The following is a 12427-nucleotide window of genomic DNA, read 5'->3' on the forward strand; positions in this document are numbered from 1 at the left end:
ATCTGCCAATGGGGTAAGCAAGTTTTTCTTGAATTTTTCTTGAATTTTTTGTTTAAGAAAAATGTTCAAGATTTTTCTGCTTACCCCATTGGCTCCATTTTTATTTATTTTTTGCTTATTTAATCCACAAAATCACTTAAATTTTATATTTTTGGTCTAAAAACTAGACTTATTTTCTTGGGTCGTTTTGCAGTTGTCTTGTTTTCAGTAGAAATATCTAACAATTCTTAAATCAAGATGTATTTTCTTCATGAGCAAAACCTATTAGCAGATATTTTTGATTGTTTTAAGTTTAAATTTACTTGAATTGTGTATTTTTGGTCCATAAACTAGACTTTTTTTTTAGGGCATTTTGCTCATCAAGAAAATACATCTTGATTTAAAAAAAATGTAGATATTTCTACTGAAAACAAGACAAAAATACTAAGTAAGAAAAGCATTTTTTGCAGTGAATGTTAACAGTCAACTTTTGATTTTAAAGATAAATGCCAAAATTTACATCAGCAGAGATGATTTAATCCTATAAAATATTGTTTATTGTTAGTGTATGCATTTACTAAATAGTATTTTTGTCTTGTTTTTAGTAAAAATTTCAATTTTTTTTTAAAATTAAGATGCTTTTTCTTGATGAGCAAAACGACCCAAGAAAATAAGTCTAGTTTTAGACCAAAAATATCAAATTTAAGTAATTTTGTGCATAAAACAGGCAAAAAATCTGCCAATGGGGTAAGCAAAAAAATCTTGAAAAATTTTTTAAACAGTAAATAAATAAAAAATTCTTACCCCATTGGCAGATTTTTTGGCTTGTTTTATTCACAAATTCACTTTAATTAGATTTTGGTCTAAAACTAGACTTACTTTCTTGGGTAATTTTGCTCATCAAGAAAATACATCTTGATTTAAGAATTTTTTTTAGATATTTTTACTGAAAACAAGACAAAAATACTAAGATTTTTGTCTTGTTTTCAGTACAAAAATTTAAAAATTCTTAAATCCAGATGTTTTTTTTTTCTTGATGAGCAAAATTACCTAAGAAAATAAGTCTATTTTTTAGACTAAATGTATCAAATTTAAGTGAATTTGTGGATAAAACAAGCAAAAAAAATCTGCCAATGGGGTAAGCAAGTTTTTCTTGAATTTTTCTTGAATTTTTTGTTTAAGAAAAATTTTCAAGATTTTTCTGCTTACCCCATTGGCTCCATTTTTATTTATTTTTTGCTTATTTAATCCACAAAATCACTTAAATTTTATATTTTTGGTCTAAAAACTAGACTTATTTTCTTGGGTCGTTTTGCAGTTGTCTTGTTTTCAGTAGAAATATCTAACAATTCTTAAATCAAGATGTATTTTCTTCATGAGCAAAACCTATTAGCAGATATTTTTGATTGTTTTAAGTTTAAATTTACTTGAATTGTGTATTTTTGGTCCATAAACTAGACTTATTTTTTAAGGGCATTTTGCTCATCAAGAAAATACATCTTGATTTAAAACATTTTTGATATTTCTACTGAAAACAAGACAAAAATACTGAGTAAGAAAAGCATTTTTTTTGCGTGAATGTTAACAGTCAACTTTTGATTTTAAACATAAATGCCAAAATTAACATCAGCAGAGATGATATAATCCTATAAAATATTGTTCATTGTTAGTGTATGCATTTACTAATGTTAACAAACACAAGTCTTTACCTACAGTATTAGTGGTGTTTGCTTTTGGAAAACTTTACTTTTCTTATTGATTTAAACAAATAGCCGTAATATTTTCCTTGCTGGATAACTCCCAAACCGTTTGTGCTGTTTACATAAACAATACTTGAAAACAACACTTAAGCCTGATCTGAAGACTAAGAATATCTTATAGATTTGGGGTTGGGCCAATAAGCAACCACTCAATATGTTAGCACACCTTATCATTGTGACAATGAGCAATAATGTCGAGTAATATGTTTGTGATGTTTGCTTTTCTTACAGCAACACCTCCAGTGACATAAACACAGATGAGCAAGAGGAAATCTTGACTATACATGATTCAGAAATCAACCTTCTGAAGTCAGGAGAACTTACGTTAGTACATGCACACACGTTTGCTTCACTAGATTAGTCAGCTCATTTCATCTTCATTGTCTAAACTCAATACAAGTATAGATCAACCTGTACACACGCACTCCATCTAGTGTCCTGTTATTACTCTTGTTGATTCTGTCTTTGTCTTTGTGTAGAGTCTCTGTGCCTTTAAATATAGATGAGATTTCTCAGTTTGGCGATGGTTCCCGTGAGCTGTTTGTCAAGTCAAGTTGCTATAGTGCCATTCCAATCACCACCACCGACCGCGGCCCCATCATCAGCTGGGTCTTCTCTTCAGAACCAAAGAGCATCGCTTTTACTGTGGTGTACAGAGAGACACTTGATACACCTGTCGAGCAGACAAAGGTAACACACACACTTTCACAATAATTGCGTTTCCATTATACTTTTGTGCAAATTGCAAATACGTAAATTTGACAAAAGCTCACATGAGGTTGTTTTTAAAGCAGTTTGGAAAAGGAATTTATTGCCAAATGCATCTTATAACACCTCATATGTGGCCACTCCCAACTATAAGGGGCTTTACTTGCAATTAATGCTAGGGTGCCATGCCTGTTTCTCCTTTAATTAAAATAATAGCTTGTGTAGTGGCTGTGATATACATAAACCTACCAACATCCAACGTTTTTGTAATGACTTATGGCGAGAAGAAAATTACGTTTTAGTCACATAACAGTGGTTAATGGAAATTACAGTATTTTGCCATATTTAGTTATTTAATTTTCTTCATGTTTTTTTTTTTTACATTTTTCATTAAAATAAATGTTAAAATGCTTTTCGATAATTAAATCAAGAGGGAGATATTTCGTTTTAGTCGCATAATACTGTTTAATGGAAATTACGTAATTTTTCTTATTTTTAACCCATTCGCCGCAGGCCATTTTTTGAAAAGTTGCCCGAAATCATTTTTTGTGATTTTCAGAAACAGACCCTCTTCTTTCAAACAAACAATAAACAAACAAAACAGGTGGAAAAAACGTCATCCTATATATATTTTTTGTACTGGGCAAAGATTAATCACGATTAATCGCATACAAAATAAAAGTGATTTTTTTGCATAATATATGTGTGTGTACTGTGTGTAATTATTATGTATATTTAGCCACACACACATACATATATTAATTTCAGATTTTTTTATTTATATATTTTTATTTATTTATTCATATATCATATAGAATATATAAAAATTGAAATAAATATATATACACATGTAAATGTTTCTTAAATACATACATGAATGTGTGTGTGTGTGTGTATATTTATATATACATAATAACTGCACACAGTACACACTCATATATTATGCAAAAAAAATCACTTTTATTTTGTATGCTATTAAGCACTAATATTTTTTTCTCTGCTTATAAACTCTTAAATAGGTTTTTTTTTTCTTTAAAAATATTTATTTTTTTAGCAAAAAAGCTGAAATAATAGCATTTTTGTGAGGGAATTTTGTTAGAGATCAGATTCAGAATGATTTCCAAAACAAACACAGAGTTTAAAATTAGTAAATAACACTTTCGCTTCAGTTTTTTCATAAATTGATTAAGTGTGCCATCTAGTGGATAATCACTGTATTGCAGATTAACATGAAAATTTTTCAGAGACACGTTTTTTTTTATACAAATGTTTTCTCTTAATTGACGAGATGGGAAAAGAGTGAAAAATATATATTGCGAAAGTTTAGCGATAATTATATTAAGTGTTTTATAGTAATTATTAGTATAATACACTAAATGCCGAAGTATAGTAAGTTTTTAACGCACAGCCTTGCAAAGCATACTTTATTTGACTCATACGTGTACGCAGACGTTCGACGCATGTGCATTGTGACAATGCAATGCATCTACATACTGCATTCTCCTGTATGCGCAAACAAAGTACGCGAGGTTACAACTATTCTCTTGACGAAATCTGCATCATGCGCACTGCACTACTACTAGCTTAAGTATTAAATTTCACATGTACAGAAATCCGTAAATTTGAGCATTATCTACAATCCAGAACATCATAGATACCTGGATTCAAACAATAAATCTTTTATCAATCTTACAATATTTCAACATTTTAATCTGGTGTCTGTCTGCTGTGTCTTTGGTTTAGGTCCTGATTCCGTTGACTCCCTGTAACTCGCACAAAGAGACCATACGGGGTCAACTGAAAGTCCGTAATCCTGGAATCTACATGCTCGTATTTGACAATTCTTTCTCCAGGTACAATAACACACAGGTGATATTTTACCCTGCAGGGAGTCTGGAAGTACTTTCTATATTCAGAAATATCTACCTTTTTAAATAATAGTATAATGCTTGCCGCAGAGTACTGAGAATTGAAAATGACTACCATTAAATGAATTCGATTTAATTTCCCTTTTTCTACCTATTGGAAATAAATTGCACACCTTGAGTTGCAAGTGCTCATGTTCTGTGAACTTCTTTGCATCGCATTTATAGCAATTATTCATAAAGGCAGATTAATGCAGCTTGTCTATTGTGTTTTTACAGATTTCTTTCCAAGAAGGTCAACTACCACCTCACCATTGAGAAGCCAATAGTCTATGATGGAAGTGACTTTCCATAGATTTGCCGTTGTTGATTTGTTTTATCTTTATTTATTTCAAACATCTTTGTGTTTGGCAAGAGTTTTAGTTGAGTTTGTTTTAGTGTAGTGTAGTTGAGTTTTATATATTTTGTTTCTTATAGGTTAAATTAGATCTGTTGCGACTCCGTGTTAAATGCTAAAGGTTTCGAGCATATGTGTCCCTATTGTTTTTATCAGTGATACAGATTGATTGGTAGCAAACCTGAACGATCCGTGCAATTTACAATTTTTTGCATTGTAAAACAGCCATAAAATAAGCTAGTTGTTGTTGTTTGCCATCATTTTACACTACGTTTTTATTACAATTTAACGGATGGCACTAGTTACAATAGTAAATCTGAGCCATGTTAAACCTCTGTCCGGTGTTAGGACATAAACTAAATAAAATACAAAGTGTGAGAAGCTAAAATGTGATGATAAATATTCTGCAAAAATAGCAATAAGCATTTAATGTCATATAAGCCCTGACTTTAAGGAAAACACTAAACATGTTGTTATATATGCAGAATGTAAACATGCAAATGTGGCACTTTGTTGATTTGTTTACTGCGTACACAATAATTTTATCGAATACGTCATTATTTTCTTTGTTAATTTAAACTTCATATTCATTTAGCACTTTTGCATCCTATTTTTAGTAACACTAATGTCATGTTTTCTTGAAATAATGGACTTGTGATGTTAGCGTCACTTTGATCTCATCCAGAACGTTCGTCTCATTTCAGTTTCATGAGTCATTTAAACGTTAATTGTTGTGACAAACTTTGGTCCTGAAACACTGCGACTGTTAACTGCGGGTTAAATGAACTGACTTATCCACACTTTTAATCACTTCGAATGCAAGACACATGCATCTTCAGGGTTAGGGTTCATTTATAATTTACTCGGTGACAAAGCAAAACGAAACTGCTGCTTTAATGAAGATCTGTTTATATATTTATAAGACATCTCAGTGATTGAACTTCCTATGTGCAATTTTAAATATTTTCTTAATGGGTCTTGTACTTTTTGAAAAGTCAAATGGTATTTTGAAATAATTGGATCTAATTTTTAAGTAATTTTAAATGCTTTTTAGGAAATTGTGAATCATTTTTTGAATGTCACAGACGTTTGTGTTCATCTATGCAATCACAATTTGATGTTTACAAATCGCAGACCTTTTAAGTGTAATAAAGTTTGATGTTTTAATAAATTCATGTCGGATGGTTCATCTTAAGTTGTGTCACACTCCATTGATTTCTTAATGCACATTATCATCAGTCTTTCCCAGCCGCTGCATCATTAGGATGTTATTGGCAGTCAATTGAATTTAAATCAAGTCTTTTATCAATGAGTAAAATATGTAAAAATGATTAAAAAAAAAAAAAACTATTGGGTCTTTGAACTTGCAACTTGAATGACTGTTAACTGTGCCTTTCAACATATTTTTCAAAAGATTTGGTTACATGGGGATAAAACACAAAAAGCTTTGAATCCTGCTTTATGATTCTGTACCACCAGCACCTTATCTAGTAGTTTGGTAAATTGGTTTAGCACTGTTGATTTACTGGACTGAGTGCCACATGCACCCCATCTGTCCTCTGATATGAGTTCATGCTTTGTGCTTTGCAATCTGCTCACAAGATCTCTATAGAGACCCATCTCTGTGTTCAAATACTCTTAAGTTATACATCTTAAAATGCTTTAATGTCTCAATTATACGCTTTTTTAAGCACACAGGTATAATTGTAAAACCTATATGTAGAATATGCATTTCAGCTCTGTCTAAAAAATAGTCAAAATATGCGCCCTAGATGTTCCTTGGGCAGTACCCTGCAAAAAAGTCCTGCATTTTGTACCATTAGGTACAGATAATCATACATTTGGTAACAATATGTACATCCCAGCTACTAATATGAACTCTTTAGATCCAAAGTTGTACTTTTTGAAGATAATTTTTAAGTTAAACATTTTAATTTAACTTATTGCATGGCTTGTTCAAATGCTTAATTCTGATTGACCAGTTGCAACATTTGGAAGTTTGTAATGCTCAGATAACAACCACTTAAAACTCATAACACACGGTTACCCGGATGCTACAAAAAATTACAGGTACAGTTTTATATCATACGAAAATTAAATATAAATATGTCTTTATTAACATATATTAAACATTTATTATTATTACTATTGGGGTAGGGGCATGTTTGTTTAGTCGATTTCAAATGTCAACATTGGCATTCAGAGATCATGCACCCCGCCTTTAAAGGGGCCATGTCACAGGACTTTTTTAAGATGTCAAATAAATCTTTGGTGTTCCCAGAGCACATATGTGAAGTTTTAGCTCAAAATACCATATAAATAATTTATAATAGCATGTTAAAATTGCCACTTTGTAGGTGTGTGCAAAAATGTGCCGTTTTGGGTGTGTCCTTAAAATGCAAATGAGCGGATGAAATTCAAACACTGATCACAATGATGGTGGTTTGTTGAAATTGAAACTCAATTGTTCTGTGAATTATTTTCTCTCTGCACTAAATGGCAGTGCTGTGGTTGGATTAAGGGGTGGTTTTATTATAATAAGAGCTCCTTATGACATCATAAGGAGAGCCAAATTTCAACGACCTATTTTTTCATGTGCTTGTAGAGAATGGTTTACCAAAACTAACTTACTGGGTTGATCTTTTTCATATTTTCTAGGTTGATAGCAGCACTAGGGACCCAATAATAGCACTTAAACATGGAAAAAGTCAGATTTTCATGCCATGGCCCCTTTAAACCACATAGTGTGTTCGTGACATTTGAATGTCTCATCTTAAAACCGAAAGTAAACGGAGTTTCATTGCAGAAGCTCTGCATTTAGTTAGAGGCGTCAAGCGCGAGTGATTTCAATGTTAAGTCAATGTATAGTTCCGCGCGGTAGACGCGTTTCCGCCTCATTCGCACATCTAGTTCGCGGCGAAAGGCGCGCATTGAGTGTTGCCGCGGCAAACGCCAGAGTTGATAAATTTGTACTTTGGTGGAAAAAAATGCGCCGCGTTATCCAATCAGGAGCTTGCTCTAGGAGTAACGTGATAACAGAAAGTGAGCTGAGTCGCAGATGCCCCTCCCATGACAAATTACTGCTTGAAAGTCTTGATGACTAGAATTTACACCCGCGAATGAACGATTAATGTTCAAGCGGCAAACTAGACGCGTAAGACGCGATTTTGACGTGGCTGGTGTGAACCCACAGTAAGTGTGTATTAGTACGTTAAAGGACAAGTTCGGTATTTTAGACTTAAAGCCCTGTTTTCAAATTGTTTATGGTGAAATAGAACGGTTTTGACTGAAATGTCGACATTTGCGGCTGCCCTTAGAATTTTTGCGTGTTTGTGTTTCACCTCACACCTCTACAATGGGTTTAATGGTGCACTGGAACAATCCTTCCTAAAATGCATTAAACTTTCGTTTACAAAGACGTGAAACTCACCGAGTGGTCAGGGGTGTTCACTGGTATGCTCACACAAAAATCGCTGCATAAGATGCTTTCCAACAGCTGTTTTAGCATTCGTTGTTAACTTGTGGACCTATTTTTCCAAACGCCTCACACCTGTACATTCTTCCGCTTAGAGCTTGAATAATAAACAATCCAGCCCAGGTGGTGGCGCTAATCCGCCATTGCCAATTGCAAGAATAGAAACAAAGTTCCCGGCGCGGAGTAATACCGTACCTCACAGCACATCTAATACATGTCAATGGAGTTGGTAAAAACTACGATAAAACCTGTTGGAATGCGTCTTTTGCAGCGATTTTTGTGTGAGCATACGAGTGAACACCCCTGACCACTCGGTGAGTTTCACGTCTTTGTAAACGAAAGTTTAATGTATTTTAGGAAGGATTGTTCCAGTGCACCATTAAACCCATTGTAGAGGTGGGAGGTGAAACACAAACATGCGAAAATTCTCAGGGCCGCCGCATATGTCGAAAATTCAGTCAAAACCGTTCTATTTCACCATAAACAATCTGAAAACAGGGCTTTAAGTCTAAAATACCCAACTTGTCCTTTAACGATATGCAAAAGGTACAAACCCCAAAGTAAATGATGACGCAAGTTATTGTTTTCAACGCAAATCTCTTTTCTTGTGCTACAACAAACACACGGATTGTAGGCAACAGTTTACTTCCTGGGATTGGTGATGTAGACAAGACTGACATTATCATAATTCCTTTGCTTCAGACTCACAGCCTGTAAGTTAACTTTTCCTGTCAGCATTGAATTGTGAGCGAATCTTTCAAACAGGGTAAGGAGCATCACATTTCCGGCTGACGTCAGAGGTATTCAGACCAATCACAATGTACAGATTAGCTGGCCAATCAGGGATACAGAGCTTTTTAGATCGATAAGTTTTGTACAAAATCAGTGCATTTCAGGAAGACCGGGATTCCTGGAGCTACAAAAATGTACAGTATGTGGAAATAATGTTATTTTTGAACCACAAACCACGCGAACACATTGTATTATACCAAATACACAAAATAATGTTGTTTTTATAGCAATGAAAAAGGTGCCTTTTAATGATTTAAATTACAAATTGGCCAAGGCCCCCTGTCATTATAGTGTAAGTAAGATGTAATCCTGGATCAAAGTTTTAATCAAAGAACCCCCAAATTACGCTTAACCCTTGTGTGGTGTTCGTATTTTTGTTACTTAGACGATGTTTGTGGGTCTGGTGGACCCAGAGCATTATTAGTATCTTAAACCAATGCATTCATACAAATTTATGTCATATTGTTTACAGATGTTAACTTTAGCCTTATTGCAAGTAATATAGACAGAATTTATGGTTAATATTGGTCATTTACCACTGGTAGAGGACTATTTATAAACTAAAGTGCCATTCGTTTTTGTGGTAATATGAAATAAAAAAAGGAAATTCTATTCTGATCCAGATATTGGGGGAAAAATCATATTTATCTTAAATAAGTATAAATGAAACAAAGTTTTTCATCACTGTTGATGTTTAATTATTTGAACTTTTTGAAATTGTACACATTTGTGTCAGTCTACACAGCACAGGCCCCAAACTGAACAGATGCCGTATCATAAGACATCATCCACACTAAACACATAACCTGTTCATGCCAGCCAACACAACACATAAGAAGCAAATTTTTAATGTGTAGCTGTGTTGTGTATGCATTTCTTGCATTTTATACACATATACTGTGTCTATCTGGTCCACACACATTGAAGTACAATGTGTTGCTATTGGCCACAACTTAGAATGATGAAAATACATGGATAATATTTTACTTTCTCTATTATTCACTCTCTCTCTCTCTCTCTCTCTCTCTCTCTCTCTCTCTCTCTCTCTCTCTCTCTCTCTCACACACACATCTTTGTGGGACATTTGGTCCCCACAACGTGATAAATAGCAGGTACACACACCATAGGTTTTGTGTTAAACCCATGGGTTTATAAATGGTAATCAATATACCAAATAACCATGATTACTACTCTTTTACTACAATAAAACTATGGATTTTTTTATAATGGTAAAATGTAGAATGGTTCCTGTTAGACAGAAGGTAAAGTGTTTGGGACAGTAGGTACAGACAAATGTTCATGCACGACATATAACATGTTGTATCCTTGCGGCATTACAGCAAAAGCAGAAGGAGAAAACTCTGACATGCATCCATCACATATGTACAGACATGTATACAAACACACTCATGCACTCACAGGAGTCCCAGGTAGGAGAAAAACAGAGTGAAGTTACATAGCACATTCAATTTTTACACTTTTATTAACCCCGGGTCCAGTGGACCCGAACACCACATATGTAATATAAATGTGTAGGGGGGTGTACAGTGTACATTAATTATAAAGTTGTTTATTTTTATGTTCTTCATAGAAAATGAGCCAAGGCCAATGAATCTGAGGTTGAAACAACAATTAATTGCATAATTTTTCTTTCAGTAAACATTCAAAACGGGTCCCACAGACCCGAACACCACACAAGGGTTAACTCAAACCCTAACCATTTTTACCCCTCAAATTAGTGTGAAATAATATTTTGAGAAGTATTTTTAAAGCAACACTATGTAGTTTTCATGTAAAAATGACTTACAGCTCCCCATGTGGTTGAAAAGCGCAACAGTGCCTGGTATCAGACACTCTTCTGCAGGCAAGGGGAGGGGCGGGGCTGTGTTTCCTACCCTCCACCGCCACTTTCAGAGTGTGCTTGTAGCAGCTAGGAGGCTGCTCGGGTTGCAGCAACAGTACAATTTGTCCAGTTAAAAGTTGTTCTATCATTGAAATAATTTTAGAGACATTATTTACAGGTAAAAAAAACTACATAGTGTTGCTTTAATACCCAATCCTAAATCGAAATCTAACAATCTGTCAATTCCTTCACATTTATTTCAGACTGAAATCTTTTGGATTATGTTATTGCAAAATTGTGACAAATAATGGACAGTATTGCTTTGTGGCAGAACAGCATAAGAATTTTAAACTCATGTAGTATTTTAATTGTAATAAAACCCCAATTTATATTTTTGTGCTTTATAGGGGGTCCACCAATGCTTAATGGAGGTCTGAAACCACCCCAGACCACCTCAATTCGAACACACATACAGCATAATGAACCTTTAAAATTCAGTTCTGCAATCTTAAAAAGGGAGCTTCATAGAAGAACTAGTTTTGGCTGAATGAGTCTATAAATACACTGCAAAAAAAAAAAAATTTCAAGAAAAAATATCGTAGTATTTTTGTCTTGTTTTAGTAAAAAATATCTAAAAATTCTTAAATGAAGATGCTTTTTCTTGATGAGCAAAATGACCCAAGGAAATAAGTCTAGTTTTTAGACCAAAAATATCAAATTTAAGTGATTTTGTGCATAAAACAAGCAAAAAAAAAAAAATCTGCCAATGGGGTAAGAAAATTTGTCTTGTATTTTTCTGGAATTTAGTGTTTAAGAAAAATGTTTGGCAGATTTTTTTGCTTGTTTTATGCATCAAGAAAAAGCATCTTAATTTAAGAATTTTTAAACATTTGTACTGAAAACAAGACAAAAAATACTAAGATTATTTTTCTTGAAAATCATTTTTTTTTTTTGCAGTGTAACCTTTAATATCCAAATAAATATTTGGTTTCATAACCGTTTTTTCTAGTGTGTTCCTTAGATTATAAATAAGGAATTAAAGAAATAGTTTATATTTATTCACTGGTAAAAATAAAGGTGCTTAAAAGGTTTTTCACAGCAATGCCATAGAAGAACCATTTTTGGTTCCTCAAAGAACCATTCGATCAAAGGTTCTTAGAAGAATCATTTCTTTCATATCTTTTTATAAAACGAAGAACTTTTTTCACCATAAAGAACCTTTTGTGAAACAAAAAGCCAAAAATGGTTCTTTAATGGCATTGTGAAGTACCTAAATTATTAAGAATGTTGACCAAATGGTTCTTTGGCCAAAAATGTTTCTTTTATGGCATTGCTGTAAAAAAACCTTTTAAGCACTTTTATTTTCTGTGCACAAAATGTTCTTTTTAGTGGACAAAAGGTTCTTCTAAAATGGTAAGAAAAATGGTTCCATGGATTTTTGTAAAGGACGTTTAAGTGCTGACTGCAATTCATTCACGTTTATGATGTAAGTTCCTTTGCTTGTAACACAACATGCAGCAGAGGCGGGTTTAATCAAGACATTTCTCTCTCTCTCTCTCTCTCTCTCTCTCTCTCTCTCTCTCTCTCTCTCTCTCTCTCTCTCTCTCT

The 12427-nt window shown here is 33.4% G+C and overlaps 1 protein-coding gene across 2 annotated transcripts in view; it reads left to right on the forward strand.

Annotated features, from left to right (window-relative positions):
• The window catches only part of fyco1a (FYVE and coiled-coil domain autophagy adaptor 1a), a 29500-nt gene extending 23596 nt beyond the window's left edge, over nt 1–5904 (forward strand). For both annotated transcript variants that reach the window (XM_065285183.2, XM_065285184.2), the window contains exons 15-18: nt 1971–2063; nt 2219–2429; nt 4191–4300; nt 4592–5904. In XM_065285183.2, the coding sequence (XP_065141255.1) occupies nt 1971–2063; nt 2219–2429; nt 4191–4300; nt 4592–4667 (490 nt within the window). In that variant the 3' untranslated portion in view covers nt 4668–5904. The remainder of the gene's footprint in view (nt 1–1970; nt 2064–2218; nt 2430–4190; nt 4301–4591) is intronic.
• Nucleotides 5905–12427: the final 6523 nt, after the last annotated feature.

This window comes from Paramisgurnus dabryanus, chromosome 21 (assembly GCF_030506205.2).
Source record: "Paramisgurnus dabryanus chromosome 21, PD_genome_1.1, whole genome shotgun sequence".
Lineage (NCBI taxonomy): Eukaryota > Metazoa > Chordata > Actinopteri > Cypriniformes > Cobitidae > Paramisgurnus > Paramisgurnus dabryanus.